The following is a 16,405-nucleotide window of genomic DNA, read 5'->3' as shown; positions in this document are numbered from 1 at the left end:
TCATCGGCACACCATCTCCATCCTTTCCCTTTACCCTCTGGCCAGCCTCCCCTGGCCCTCCTCCTACCCCACCTGCAAGGCTAAGAACCGTGGGGTCATCTTTGATTCCACACTTTCCTTCTCCGCCCACAACTGAGGTCTCTAAAAAGTCAAATTTCCTACTGCACCTCCTCAGAGATACTCTGCCGTTCCTCTCCTTTCCCCAGAAGCTGTCTCCCAAGCTCTGGTTCTCTCTAGGTTGGACTATTGTAATAGCCTCTTTCTAAACCCAACTGCCTCTACTCTCCGCCCTCTGCAACTAATCCAGAACATGACTGCAAGACTTATCCTTGGCCTCAAGCCATGGGATCATATCTCTCGAGCTCTGAAATCTCTCCATTGGCTCCCAGTGGATGCAAGGATTACATTCAAAACCCTCTGCATTGTCCACAAGGCTTTCTGGGGCCTGGGTCCAAAATACCTTCAGCTATCCCTCCGCAAATACCTCCCCGATCCTCTACCTCCAACTCCCTCAGGGTCAGTTGTTTTTCAAAGAAATGAGCTGGTGGGTAGATATGTCTTTGGCTGGGACCTCCCTCTGGCACAGCCTCCCTTCCACTCTAAAACTTGAGAACCATCTCCGGTTCCGGAAGAACCTCAAGACCTTACTCTTTGCTTCTGCCTTTGCCCCCCTCTCCCCTGCTAATCTGTTCTCTCCTGGCACCGTGCACCTGGCCACCCTCTGTCCTCCGGGCCCAGGTTCCTGCTCACCATGCCACCCTCCCGCACTGCCTCCGGGCCACCCCTTGCCCTGCCCTGGGGTCTGTATCTGAACCCACAGTCCCCCCCCCCTGCCCTTTTTTTTCTTCCTGCACTTATCTGACCTACCCTGTCTTCTGCCTTAAACTCAGCACTTGTCACTTTCTGGCTGCACTAACACTTTTGTTGCTTTTATTATTTATTCTGTTCTAATGCTCTGCACTTGTCACTTCTCCCTTCCTTGCACTTTTCCCCTCCCCGTCCCCCATGCACTTGCGCATTCTCAATGTCACTGGGCAAAGTAAGATTGTTGTTTTGTTCTCCCCTTTATCCCTCCCTTGCCTTGTCGCGCTCCGATACACTTGTGTATGAGAGCGATAGACGATAGAAATAAAATATCAATTCAATGAGCTGGTGTTGCCTTATCATTTGAAAAAAGCCTGTCATAATTATGATAAGATACCACCCCCGCCATCCACTCGCTCTTGAATGTGTATTTATTTTAACTATATTGATTCGGAAGAGTGGTCAGTACTTTACTTACTTTGTAGCGTTCTAAAATGAATCCAACTTTTTTAGTAATAAGTTTTTTTTTACCTTATCTATTTATTAATCTATTGTTTTGATAACTACTGTTTGTGTTAAAATGTACTTCATAACAATAATCTAGACCTCTGTAGTGTAAGCCTTGTGCTCAGTCATCCACAAGTGAGTTTGGTTAGACGTTGTGTTGATCCCTGAAGGTTCACTAAAAGGTTGGCTTCCCATACAACTACACCAATAACATTACCGAAAATTCCTCCTAACAAATGGGTAATAAAAAACTTGCTATATAAAATTGATTGTTTCGCAAACTGGAACTCACCTTTCCATGTCCGTCTTCCTTGGTAATCTGAAATGAAAAAAAAGCTGCAGTTAATAATGTGAACATTCAGTCTACCTTCAAAGATGCATATTACTAATGAAGTTTTGTTTGTTAATTCATACATAAAGTCACCTCAAGAAATGAGATTAACAATTATTTGGAGTATACATTCATTAAGTGGTGGAATCTGAACTGTAAACTGACACTGTATTGTTAACACAAAAATAAAATATGCACATTCTACCGTGACAGGGTCAGAGACCTGTCCTTGTCAGGTAGATATAGGCTCCCCCTCAGACTGGGAGGCCTACCAGGGTTCACGACAGTCAGTTCTACCTCAGCGGTGGGTTGTAAGGGCCTCCATTTTTTCACCTTCCCACTGTGCCTGGTTGCAGGATCACAGTACCACTGATTATCACCTGATGCTGGTTACTGTAGGGAGAGAGTAGCAAGAGGGTTGGTGGTGTAGAGAGGGGAGTAAGTAGAGGTAGTAAAGAGAGGAATGTAGTAGAGAGCAGAGAGAAGGAATGAAACTGCCTTTAATTAGTTTGGCAAAATCTCTAAAGGATCACCCCTCACTTTTAGCCTGAGAAAGGACTACTACTCAGAAACAGAGGGGAAATACTCAGATATCCACAAAATAGAGTAGGTGGCCCTGCCCTCGTAAGACCCAAAAAGGACCCCTCAGCTCTGTGCGATTACTTTATATTGGAAATTAATTCCATGGGCATCCATTTTTCCACATAACTTACAATCCAAGTTCTGTAAACCTCTCAAACACTATGCTAGTGGAGTTATGTCCGCCATGCTTAAATCTGTTCCCTTTCCCCTTATATGACGCTTGTCAAAGCTTCACGTGACAAACAATTGCAACAATATGAGCGATTTTTTCAAAAAATGTTATATCTTCTATTTTATTCAAAAAACATCAGGTTGTCTTCTACAACCTGCCAAATATCCAATCGCACAATTTTTATGCTAGATCCCCGAAGGAAATATTTTCATCCTATGACGTCACAACAATCAACATCTCCTTCCATCGAAAAAGCCGGCGCGGTGAGTGTGCCCATATTGGGCTTTTCTTTCCCTTTTTCGTATTAAAAAATGCCCACCAGCCCCCCCCGAAGCACCCCTTGTTGTCCCTTTTCCTCCCTGCACGCTCTTCCTGGTCTCCCTCCCTCCCCCCGACCCGCCCACCGTGTCCCGATTGGCCAATAGGCTGTGTTACCAGGCCATTACAGACCTTTCCAGGGCAGCCTTCTGCCCGGTAGCCCCATCGGCTAAGGACCCTGAGGCAAAGGACAGCTCCAACGAGACAGCTCCAGATCGTATCTGCAGGTATCCGTACGAGAAGCAGGAAGCCAGTAGCCTGCAGTCAACCAGCACCAACAAAAACGCAAGTGTGGCAAGGGTGGTGACTGAACCAATCAATTCACGCCTGAAAGCCCTACCACTCTTACCCAAAAAAGCCCAACTGTGTTACATCACACAGAGGTCTTCAAGCTGTGGGGCGCGCCCCACCGGGGGGGTGGGGCTGCATCACAGTGGGGGCCCCAGAGCCCAGCATGAAATGTAAAAAAAAAAGAAAAAGTAGAATTTGGTTTTTTTAGATTGGAGGAAATGGGAAGGGGCAGCTCACATGGTCAGACTGGACCATAAAACGGTCTTAGGCAGTTGCAAATGGATATTCAGTCCTTTAGTCACAGACTGTTTGAATAGTACCCACGGGGTTGTGTTTTGTTCAAATGTAAACAAATTGTGATATTTAAAGAATATGTATTCAGCAACAATGGTCAAAAACTACTAGCTGCATAGTGAAGTAACTCCTCAAACTGGCTCACATTGGCCAAATTGACTGGCCTACACTAGCATTTTGCATTTTTGGTACGGTCATCGCCCTATTGCCCTATAGGCCAGTCTAAGCCTGCCGGCTCATCCATAATGGGTGAGGGGCCGTCCACCCACTGGCCACGTCACCCATTATGGAGGAGCCAGCCCAGTGAAACACTGAGCACTCCCTCAGCTGCCTTTTCCAGCTGAGGGAGTACTCCTGGGCTGGCTGAACTGTCGAAGGGAAACACCGTTTGCCTTTGACAGTTCATTTCCTCAGCCGCACATGATCACTGAGCCATGCAATGCTGGGGGTGTTTTGCCTCGCCTTGCATAGCTCATTGGAAATGCTGACTGGGGCACTGTATGTATGTATGTATGTATGGGGGCGTGGCTAACTAGCCATGGAATAGGGCGTCGTTTCCTGGTTGCTCCCGTTGATCCTGGAATTGATCCATGTTGTGCGTGTTAAAATGCACCCAAGGACACTTGAAATGGTGGTGTGGACGTCGGAAGGTCTGCTGCATAATCACTGAAATTGGCCCGTGCATCGGAGCGAGGATGCGGGAATTCGGAAGCTTTTACTGATGCGAGGGCAGACGGTCAAAGGATACAAAATGGCAGTCCCGGACATCAAACTGACCGCTTGAAACAAGGATCCCACCGAAGGCTGCAGTCAGGGAGGGAGGCGGAGCAGCAATTAAGGACGTTGAGGCAGCAGCCCCGGAGACTGCGAGAAGTTCGGAAGAAGGTAACTGAACGAGTCGTGGGCGGTGTGCGGACCCGCGGGGCGAACGCAGCAAGGCTGCAGCGTTCGGAAGATAAGCCTTTGCCCATAGCAGCCGCTGCGGGCTCCGCGTCAACAGCCCATCAAACGAGGTCCGCGGACCGCCGAGTAAATACCGGCTGGAGAATGCACCGACAGCTAGAACACGAGCAGTGCATACCAGCGGAATAGCGAGATACATTGTGTCTTGCGCTGGAGACACATTGTGGCAAGCACCTGGGGTGCGCGTATGAACGCTGAGACAGACAAAAGGGAAGCCCTGGATGCACAAAGTTACTACAGGGACGGCTGCCCTGCCTGCATAGTGCCGCTGTTTTGAGCTTGCCTTGGGGAAATAAGGAGCAAACAGACTCCGGTGGGACCCAGAGCAATACCGGATACTGACGCCATAAGAGTCAGACAGGAGGCACGCGGACCAGTCTATAGAACTAAAGTGCATGTACGTGCCCATGCCATCTGCCTGCAGGCCGGATCAGCACGTGGAGAGCCCTGGGCACAATCGATGTGGCCTGCTAGAGTGGGACCTGTAGGTGTGGCAAGGACGGGTTCGCTGTGGGCAGGTTAGGTGACCCAAGAAGGGGCTACATGAGTGGCATAACAGCACATGAAAACGAAGGGGCGCAGGCACGGCACAACCCAAGAGCCCAGTGGATGGTGAATGTGTGTCCCCCTACACGGCGGAGAAGGGCCCCAAAAAACAGACCTAGCCCGACAACACACAGACCTCCAAGTGCGAGGTGGCGGAGCTGGCCCATCTCACAACAGTACAGCACAATGTCGAACAAAGTCGTGAGACCAAAGAACAAACAGCAAACGCTGGAGGCATACGTCAAGACACCGCCGGGGTCGGAGGGAGTCAAGAGCAAGGACAAAGCCGCCGCCGCTACGGAGGAGGCCCCGGGCACGATCCAGGAGGTGTTGGCAGCAATTGTGGATCTGAAAGTGGCCTGGGAGACAAAGTTGGTACTTGCCATGAATGACCTGAAAGCGGGACTAGACCTTAAGGTGGGCACGGTCCAGGAAGAGGTGAACCTGCTAAGACAGGATGTAAGAACACTGGCGCAGCGCACTGGGACCCTAGAAAAAGAGATGGCCCCAAACACAGCGGAATGCGCTGCCCACAGATCAGAACTTCACGCCCTCGTGCAGCGAGTAGGCAATCTAGAAAACAGAGCAGAAGAAGCAGAGGGACGCGCTAGACGCAATAATATCCATGTCCTCGGACTGCCAGAAGGAATGGAAGGGCCCAACCCAATGGAATACGTGGAAACCATGTTGCTGCAGGACATAACCGGAGGGGTGTTGTCCCAGGGTTTTGCGGTCAAAAGGGCGCACAGAGCCCAGATGAGGAATACCGCCTCCGGGAGCCCCCCCCCAGGCCGCTGATCGCAAAGATCCTGAACTACCGAGACCAGGAAAGGGTTCTCGAATTCTTTCGAAAAGGGGGTACGATTGAAAGGGGGCCCACAAAAATAACTGCAAACCCGGACTACACCTTGCAGGTGCAGCGCAGCACAATGAACTTCGGGGCAGTCAAAAGAAGACAGAGAGGCACAGTATAGATACATGCTGCTGTACCCAGCAAGACTGAAGGTGTTCCACAAGAACAAATCACTGTTTTTCGATACGCCGGAGGACGCCATGGGATGGCTGGATATGCAGCGCCAACCCCAAGAATCGGGGATCAAGACCGGAGCCGGAGAAGATGAGTAACTGGGCTGTGGCACCCATGGTGACACAGCGTGAGACATTGGTACTAGAATATAGTAGTAACATTAGGCTCGCAACAAAAGCGAGGAGAGGTACGTGCTTGTCTGCGGGATCCGTTTGACTTGGATTATTTTAACTACGCAAAGAGGGAGCTCCAGGGGGCCAACCCTTGAATCCCCATAGCATTCGCTTAGTTAGGTCACTATTAGTTTGGTGACACCCCACGGGGTCCTAGTTCTCGACACCACGAGACAGGGCCAGACGCGGGTGAGCCTGAGATCCAGGCATGGAGCTGGGCATTTGTGGGGGTTGGGAAGGGAGGGGGGAGGAGGAAGGGGAGTGTGCAGTGGGGAGGGGAGGGGGGGGAATGGGAGTGAAAGGGAAGTTGGGAGGGAACTGAGCCGGAATTTGAGTCACAGAGGAAGTAGTAGGGAGTGGAGGGCAGAAGAACATCGAGCCAATGGAATCGGATAACCTTAGAATCATGACATGGAACGTTCGGGGCCTCAACAGCTACCTAAAACGTAATAAAGTAATGATGTACCTAAGGAGGATGAGGGTTGACATAGCGCTGCTCCAGGAAACCCACCTCACCAGGGAGAAATTGGAGATAGTAAGAAGAAAATGGAAGGGGAGCATTACAGGAGCCACATATTCGGCATATGCAAGAGGGGTGGTCACATGGGTGACACCGCATGTGCCGTTCCAATTGCTTAGATCAACGGCAGACCCGGAAGGTAGAATGGTGGTGGTGGAGGGACTCTTGGAAAATAAAGAAGTGACCATTATTCACTTATATGCCCCGAACCACGATATCGCATCCTATTTTAGATCTTTGTACAGTAAAATCAGCCCACTATTGGGGGGAGTGTTGTTGTGGGGAGGAGATTTCAATTGCTCCCTGAACCCTCAAACAGATAGATCGGATAACAAGATGACCAAGGCCACGCCAGCAGCTAGAGGGTTGGGGACACTTGTCGGATTTTAAGCTAGAGGACGTGTGGAGATGGTTGCATCCAATGGACAGGCAATACTCGCATTATTCTTCTCCACATGACCTGCATACCAGGTTAGATTATGTATCTGCAGCGGCTGAGATAGCGGGCGAAATGGGGAGCGCAGAATATAAAGCTAGAGTGCTCTAGGATCACTCGTCCTTGGTCGTGGGGTGCAAATCCCAACATGGAGGCTTAGAGCCGAGGCCCTACAGGACCCGGGATTCCGTGAGGACCCGAGGGAGGCCATTGAGGAATACTTCGAAATAAACACTGGCAGTGTACGATCCATGGGAACGGTTATGGGGAGCATTTAAGGTGGTGGTGCGTGGGGTGGCCATATCAAAATCAAGGGGGCTTCAGGGGGGCATATAGCGGGATTTGCAGGAAACAGAGAGAGCTGGAGGACTTGATGCGAAGAGGGGAGGCCTCCCGGGAGATTGTTGCTAAGGTAAGAGACCTACAAAGTGCAAGCGGTGAACTGTGGGACAGACTATGTAAGCTACGCAGGAGGAGACAAGCCGGGTAGGCTATTGGCCTGGTTGTACAAGAATGAGACACCCCGACAGTTGATTAGAGAAGTTAAAAATGCGGAAGGTCAGGTTTGTAATACCCAGGAAGGAGTAAATGAGGAATTCCTTAAAATATTATAAACGCTTGTACGAAGATGTAGGAGATGAAATGGGCCAGGAAATAGAGGATACGATAGAAGATATAGAGCTTCCCCACCCTAGATGACTCAGAGCGAGCGGAGCTGGAGGCCCCAGTCACCCTTGACGAACTAGACGCGGTGATCACGCATCTGCCCACGTGTAAAGCGCCTGGGTCGGATGGGTTGCCCAGCGAATTCTATGAAGTATACAAGCAGGAGTTGCTCCAGCCAATGCTGGCCATGCTCAATGAAGCCTATGAACGAGGGAAATTGCCGTAGTCTCTCTGTGAAGCAGTGATTATCCCGCTCTTGAAACCGGGCAAGCCTAATGTGGATTGTGGGTTTTATAGACCCTTGTCGATGCTCAAGCAAGACAGTAAAATACTCACGGCAGTGCTCGCAAATAGGCTTAAGCGAGTAATTGGCAAGCTGATACACCCAGACCAGACAGGATACATCCCCGGCACAAATATTATGGACAACCATAGGAGACTTCACCATATTATCGATCACACTGAAAAAGACCCGTGTGAACTGTCAATAGTGTCGCTGGACGCGGTCAAGGCCTTCGATTCAGTTAGGTGGCCATGGCTGATCGCGTCCCTGAAGGGATATGGGATAGGACCGGGATATATTAGATGGGTTAAAATGATATATAGCTCCCCGATAGCTAGGGTTAAAACCGGTTCTGTAATTTCTGATAAGTGGCAACTCAGCAGAGGGACTATGCAAGGGTGCCCCTGGTTGCCCATGCTGTACGTTCTTGCGCTGGAGCCGTTGGCAGTCTGCCTAAGGCAACAATACAGTGAGGTGGGGATACAAACGACAGGAAATACCCATTTGATATCGCTTTATGCGGATGACATACTCCTCTACTTGCGCTACACAGAGGAGAACGTGCAGCATGGGCTGGAAGTGATGGGCAGGTACGCAGTCCTCTCTGGCATTTCGGTAAACCCAGCAAAGTCCAGCATATTCCCGTTAGGGAGGTACAAAGGGGTCCCACGGGAAAAATTGCCTGTCTTACAGATACCCTGGCAGACCGTGACATTTAGATATCTAGGCATAAATATATACCATAGGATAGAAGCAGAGCACAAGCACAACACGGTGAAAGCAGTCGAAGGCATAAGGAATAGCATGGCGTTCTGGTCCAAACTACCCCTGGCTATGATGGGGAGAGCAGAGTTGCTCAAAATGGTGGTTTTACCCAGATTGCTGTATTTTTTTGTGAATGTTTCGTTTTTGCTCCCCAGACGCTTTTTTGCCAAACTACATAGCCTGTGCAGGGGCTTCATATGGCATAATTCCAGAAATAGGGTGGCCCTGTGGAAATTACAAAATTTTTGTGACAGGGGAGGCATAAACCTACCAAATTTTGAATTGTATTACCTGACAGGAAAGCTGTTATATGTTACCAGATGGTTGGCCGCAGAGGACTCTGCAGAAGCTTGGCTCTTGCGGGGTGACGCGTCCCCATATTTTCTAAATGAAACAGTGTGGTTACATAGGACAATAGTGGCGAAGATGGGGCGATTGTTGAGGCTGGGATGGGAGGTCTGGCATAGAGCATGGAAAACTACGGGAGACCCGAACCTGTTATCCTCGCAGGCCCCGCTGGTGGCGCTATGCGGTGTAGACTCCCAACTGATCAAAGGGGTCCGTAAATATTGGGAGGCAGTGGAATTCCAAAGGTTGCTGGAAGAGACTGGGGTGAATAGGGGCCAATAAATCACTTACTCCAGGATCATGAAAAGGGTGAGGGAAAGATGGCCTGAAACAGTACTTGCAGAAGAACCCGATACCACTATGGAAATGATGTATGATGTCTCAGAGGGCGGGCACGGAATATCACGAATATATGAACTCCTAAGTGCGAAGGCGGAGAAAGGGCTATCCCAATTGAGGCTTGACTGGGAGGAGGAGGTGGGGGAACCCATGACAGAGGGGCAATGGGATAGAGCCCAAAGATACCACAAGAAGGGGTCCCGGAATGCGAGACTCCAGCAGATCCAGTTATACATCACCCACAGAGTGTATTTGACTCCTGGCAGGATAGCTAGGTTTGGCGGCTCTGCTATACAAAAATGCCCCAGGTGTGGAGAAGAGGTGGCGGGGCTGTTACACATGTTCTGGGCTTGCCCGGAGGTGAAAAGATTCTGGGTGGAACTGAAGGCGAAAATGGCCAGCTGGGGGGTAGTGTTGGACGTGGAGTCGGCCTGGGCATGCATGTTGGGAAGCTTCCCTAGGCCACGTACCCTCGAACACAATAGTAAAATGAAAGACTTAGCTTGCATTTCGGCCAAGCGCAGAATAGCAATGTGTTGGAATTCGGCTCACAGGCCTAAGACAGCGATGTGGTGGGCAGACCTCCTCAAGTGGGCAGATGCAGAGACTACTGTATGGTATGAAGCAGTCACTAAAGGAGGGGAGGAGGAGGTAGGCCCCTCGATAGCCTGGAGACAACTGGTGACCTCAATGGTGAAACCCCACCGGGGTAACCATGATATGGAAGACCAGGATGTGATAATGATAACAGACACCTGCAGAGGTTCAGGCAGATGGGACGGATTAGACGGCTCAGAGTTTGGGGACGGGAGGGGGAAGGACGGAAGAGAATAGCGTATAATGTTATACCTTTAATTTGAAAATGTACGTCTGAAACTGTTGTAATGTTTGGTGTGTTGGTTGCTTAAAATAATAAAAATTGTTTTAAAAAAAAAATGTATGTATGTGCGAGGGGGTGCTCCTGTGCCTCCTCGCACATACGGGCAGAGCAACCTGGAGCGAGGCATTTTAGCAACCACGCGCAGGCCCCTGCAGAAGGTATGTTTATGGAGATTTATTTTGTATTTAAATGTGTATTGATGTGTGTATACTTGTGTTATGGAACTGTGGTGGGAGCAGTATGGGCGGCAGCACTGGGATAGTGGTGGGAGTAGGGTGGGGAGAGCCCAGGGTCTGTACTGGGAGTAGGGTGCAGTGACGGCACGCAAAAGTTGATAGCGATTTCTACATACTGTCCATCTGGCACTTTTGGGGGGGGGCCGGCCTGCCCAAACTTTGCTCAGAGGGGGCCCAGGCCAAAAAGTTTGAAGACCACTGTCATACAGTCACATATTAAGGTCCAACGATTATCCGCATCCTATTAGCATCACTGTTAAAGTTGAACTTAGAAAGTGTGCCCTAATAGCGTCACTGGGTCAGACGAATTAAGAAGGTATTCCCAACATCATCAAGTGTGCCTGGTCGCATGCACTTTACTAATTACCGGAATATCGCACTACTACGCTTACTCTCTCCTATACACCACCATTCAACTAGAACACAGCTGTACTACGACACATTCGGTATAGCTGTTCTCATACTAACATCTCCCATCAAACTACCCATCATCCTAATAAAACACAGCTAGCTGAACACATAACAGCTAGGTTAGGCGTCTCCTCAGGCCTAACGCAGCCAGAACTCAGTCTGGGTGTCCACCCTCCAGACTGAACACATTCAACTGATCCCCTCAGCACCACACATACCGCTAAGAAGCAGCCACCATGCAAAAACCACACCAGCTGCACACATACCCGGTGCGCCCACGCACTTTACGACTCTCTCTCGCTCGACTGACTTGAACTGCATTTCCGGAGGGCGTTCAATCTACCAGCAATTTGAGATCATACCAATGATACATAAGACGCTATACAAATGCCAACATAACAAAACATATGTATAAAACACATAGTCAAACCATTTTATTCTTATTAATGCAACATTTTAAAAGAAACAAAAATACTACACATGGATCATCTGAGTGCAAAATCTCCTACCAGATGTCCTCACTCGAGTACGCTTTTTCCACCAAAAGTAGGAAATTATGGAAGCAGCTAGACGGGCAGAGGCAGTGAAGTTTCGGGGCACGTCAGTAACCCTGTTTCAGGACCGGTCACTGTACACTCTAGCAAACTGCAGACGTCTCCAGAGTCACGGCCTGGCTACAGGCAAAAAAGGTCTGTTACCGCTGGGGGTTCCCATGTAAACTGCACTTTGAGTTTCAAAACCTGGCTCGGAAAAAGAGGCTAAAGACTTGATGCGGGATCCGAGCAATGTTGATCCCAGCATGAGAGATGAAGAACTGGGCAATCCATCCCCCAGCCCCACCCCAAAGGACAGGAGAAGGAGACCTAGGGGTTGGCCCGCTGTGAAAGAAGCCACGGGCTCGGATCAGGAGGGAGCAGGCCCTGCATGACATTGGGAGGATTGACGAGAGCTTAACAGCCTCTGGAAGTGAGACATGGACGACATTTTCTGCGGTCCCGGATGTGGGACACGTGCTTTTGTGCTAAACATACTAGAGGTCTCCTATCTACAGAAGAACGTCACTGGCCTCTGCAGTTAAGCCTTTGGGTAAACAGCACCAGACGGAGGGGTATGAAGGGTCTCACCAACTGCCAAACAAGATGTTCGTGCTTCCACATTCATGTTCTTGGACATTCTAGATAATATGGCGTGATTAGGAGTTGATTTGGTCGGGCGCCCAGAACGGATTGTGTCTGCTATTGTGATCTTGAAGTTCATATTAATGAATTAAACTAAGGTTTTAATAAGTTTTAGTATAACTTTACTTATCTTCTTTAATACGTGTCATTTTCATGGTTTTTTGTTCTTAGAATTCATTACAATGTCCTTGGGATTCTTTTCACATGGGTTATTCACCACAATGCTAACACAGGAAATCTTTGAAAACTGGTAAACAAAGCAAGAAATGTACTTGAAATATTACATCATTTAAATTGCATCATAGCAGCTTGTACGTTTATTAGGCTGGGTAACACGATTGGGGGAACTAGGGGAGGGTGGTTCCTAGGCGGGAGAGTATTATATTGCTTTGCACAGGAGCTTGAGCGACACTGGAATGGCAGCCCCTGACATCAATTGCCTAACCTTGAATGCTCAAGGCCAAAATTGCCCTCTAAAACAAAAGGTGCTGTGTTCTAGAGTGGCCACCCTTAATTCAGCGCTCCTGTTCATCCAAGAAACTCACCTTGCACATGCAGACGATTTTCGGCCCCACAACAAATTATATCCGGTTAGGTTCTGCGCCTCCTCAGGTGGAGGGGAGGGGTGGGGGACAGAAGCGGGTGGTTGCCATTCTGGTGCGCAAGGGCATTTCTCTGAAAGTACAGAAAGAATTGCGGGACAAAGATGGCAGGTATAGCTTATTGGTGGCAATGCTGATGGCGTGGAGGGTAACCCTGGTCTCGTTATACGCATCCAACACTCATCAGGATCAGTTCTTCTCCTGCGTATCCAGGTTATTGAGTGTGCATGCGGAAGGGGACCTGATCCTGGGGGATGATTTCAATGCAGTAGTTAACCCTTTGATGGACAAGTCTTTGCCCCCAACGGCCAATGATAAAAGAAATTTTCTAGCACTAACTATGCTCCTACGTGAACATTCTCTCAGAGACATGGCGATTCCTCCATTAAGACAAGCACAATTACACCCATTTCTCTGCAGTGCATAGGGGGTTCTCCAGATTAGATATGGTTCTTGTTTCTGACACCCTTATAGCCCAAAAAAACAAACAAAACTTAGATATTCTCCCAAAAGCACTGTTGGACCTTGTCCCCGTAATGCTTACGTTAGCCCCATTCAACGCCACCCCACCGTCTGCAATGACCTGCCGCTTAAACAAGCTGCTATTGGAAGATCACCTGTCCCGGTCCCACATTTCGGACACCATACATCACAACTTCAGGGAGAATGACACTGGGGAAGTGAGCCATGATCTAGTCTGGGATGCCTGGAAGGCGGTAATACGAGGTCGTATCAACGACCAAATGATAGCAAGAGGAAGAGCCAGAAAGCACTTACAATCTCAGCTAGAGTTAAACCTGCACAGAAAGGAGGTAACTCATAAAGAAAAGGGATCTCAGAACTCACTCCAAGATGTGCGCATAGCTCGGATAGCCCTGGAGGTGCTTCACATGGGTCGGGCAGCTTATGGCATAATGCGCACTTAATATTATTATTCAAAAAGAAACAAAGCTAACCGGCTCTTAGCAGCAAAGCTGAAAAAACAAACGGGGCATAATTGAATAGATGCCTTACAGGATGTGCACGGGAGAGACGTTACCCCAGAAGCGGAGAAGCTTCAAGTAATTGAAAGCTTCTTTAGGGAATATCCTCCCCGCACAACACCAATCCCCACATGGCCCGAAAATTCATGTTTAATGCACACCTACCGTATATTTCCCAGGAACATCGGGGCCCCTTAGAGGAGCCTATTCCGGTACAGGAGACTGATTTAGCAATCTGATGCCTCCCCCTGGGAAAAGCCCCGGGGCATGATGGCATCACAAACAAATTGTATAAAACCTTTTGCGCCAAACTCGCCCCCTTTTTGAAGACGTTGAACGATATATGGGCTACCGGAACTGTACCTAAATCAATGGCTGTTATGCTTGAGCTGAAACATGGCGCTGGTGCGCAGTGTATTCTGGGGGCACTCAGAGCCATAATGGATATTTACTTCATGCCGCAGTGAAAAGCTATACTCATTTTGCTGAGAGCTGAATTTACTTTGCTGAAGAAAACATGCTTTCCAAACCTGGTACGCGGTCAAGGACATTCAGCTGGGAAAGCTGGCTTTGTTATGTCTTGTTATGAGTTATGGGACTGTTTCCGTGGCGCTTGTTCTTAGAAGAGGGAAGCACTTTGCTCCTTGAGGTTACTGTCGGTTGACCCAGCTGGCAACCAACGGTTGCCCATCAATGCGCAAGTGCGTTGCCAGAAGGTTTGAGAAATGACCACCCCTTTTTGAGGAGTGCATATATGCGGAACCCCTCAACGGTCAGAAGGGACCTCAGTCGGAGGGCGGACGCCTGTGTCCGGCATATCTGTGGGCTGTTGTGCTCTCGGCCTAGCTGTTATCGGGGTCTTCCAGCCGCTTCTGGCGAGATGAGGGATTCAGTTACGCACACGGTGATGTATTTTCTTCTAAATGCTGTCTTTTCTGTGATTTACTTCTGTGTTATCACTTGTTGCTTCCAACCTTTGAATAAATAGCCGTATAAGTGCTCATTCTTTTCTAAGCCTGTGTGTGGTTGTAAGCCATTGCGTCGTCTACCTGCGTTTAAAGTATTGGCTTTGCAATTGCGCTGTTGATTAAGGACTGTCCGTGCACTCTGGGCGAGCAATACAATGGGCGAATCCGCAACCACCTTGATCTTAAAACCAGGTAAAGACGCTACAGAATGTACTTCTTACCGCCCCATCACCATACTTAATACGGATGCGAAGCTGTTCAGCAAAATAATAGCAGGTCGAATTGGGGGGGAGGGGTGGTTTAAGTCCTTCCGACATTGATAGAAAAGGACCAAACAGGTTTCATTCGTAACCAATCAACACATGATAATATTTGCTGTGCAATTAACCTAATAGCCTTAGCTCCAAAAATCCCTGGTAACCTCCCATTATTATCTTTAGGCGCCCACAGAGCTTTTGATAGCATGTCCTAGAGTACTTGAAAATAGTATTAGATGGCTTTTGGTTTGGCCCCAATTTACAAAATTGTTTCTCGCAAATCTTCTAATCCGCACAACCCGGGTCAAGGTTAATTCGCAAAGGATGCCTCTGATTGCCTTAGGCAAGGGTACCAGACAGGGCTGCCCCGTCTCCTCTGGTATTCGCCTTGGCGATTGAGCCCCTGGTTCAACAAATTTGTTTAATTCGTGGCTTCGAATATGCAGGACAATGCCACAAGATAGCCTTATACAAGGACGATGTGCTTTGTTTCCTAAATGATGCTGTTAGTTCTATCCCACCACTGATGGAGCTCTTGTCCCAATTTGCAAATGTGTCTCGATTTGAGGTGAACCCATTCAAATCAATTGGGTTGTGTCGAACAGAAAACCCTGCAGGGATAGAATCACTGAAGTTAAGGTCTCCTTTTCCCTGGTCCTCTACTGACATCCCTTACTTGGAAATAAAATTGACCCCAACCTACTCAGGCCTGTTTAAAAGACAATATCCATAGCCAGCTGAAGAAAGCTAAAGACTGGCGCTCACGCTGGGACTCTCAGGAAATTTCCTGGCTGGGTTGCATTACCGCGGTTAAGATGTCCCTCGTCACAAAATTGTTATACGCCTTTCACACATTGCCGGTACTAATCCCTGAAAGCAATCTCCAAGACATGCATAAGGCAATAGGTCAGTTTATTTGGATGAAGAAAAGACCCAGAGTTCCTCGTAAACTCCTGACAAGGGGAAGGGTATCGGAAGGTTTGGGGCTCCCTTCAATCCTTAGTTATTACAGAGTGGCTCAAGTCGCTGAACTTCACCGCTGAATGGCAGGATACTGAACAAGCGGCTGACCCGTTCTCCCCGACTTCTCTAACGTTTCTCCCCACGGACGCTAGAAAACACCAAAACATGATCCTACCCACTACACTAACAACACTCCGTAACTGGGACAAGGCATGCACACAAAGGGGGATTAGACCGGGTTTAGGCCCACTCTCCCCTATCAACCAGATTCCAGCGTTCACACCAGGCCTTCAGGCAGGCTCGTTCCAGCTCTGGAGTGCAGAAGGGCCGTTAAGTCTGAGAAATATATATGCAAATCAGGAGCCCCTTACTTTTGCAGAATGCAATGAGGAATTCAAATTACCTGAAACTGAACGGTTTATGTACATACAGCTTCGCCACTGGCTGACCAAACTGAGATACTAGCTTGGCCGCCTCCAGAAACCAGACGAGAGTAGAGCTCAAAATCCTAAGGGGGCAGCAGTCTCAAACTAGCCACCTGTTACAGACTCCTAGAAAATGT

General features: G+C 48.8%; 1 protein-coding gene across 2 annotated transcripts in view; it reads right to left on the bottom strand.

Moving 5' to 3' along the window:
- Positions 1–16,405, bottom strand: part of MED14 (mediator complex subunit 14) — a 1,766,813-nt gene that overhangs the window by 1,702,803 nt on the left and 47,605 nt on the right. For both annotated transcript variants that reach the window (XM_069636537.1, XM_069636538.1), the window contains exon 2: positions 1,604–1,630. In XM_069636537.1, coding sequence (XP_069492638.1) covers positions 1,604–1,630 — 27 coding nt within the window. The remainder of the gene's footprint in view (positions 1–1,603; positions 1,631–16,405) is intronic.

This window comes from Ambystoma mexicanum, chromosome 7p (assembly GCF_040938575.1).
Source record: "Ambystoma mexicanum isolate Mex_15411 chromosome 7p, UKY_AmexF1_1, whole genome shotgun sequence".
Lineage (NCBI taxonomy): Eukaryota > Metazoa > Chordata > Amphibia > Caudata > Ambystomatidae > Ambystoma > Ambystoma mexicanum.
Note: the sequence above shows the minus strand (reverse complement) of the source record. Positions and strands in the feature narration are given on the sequence as shown.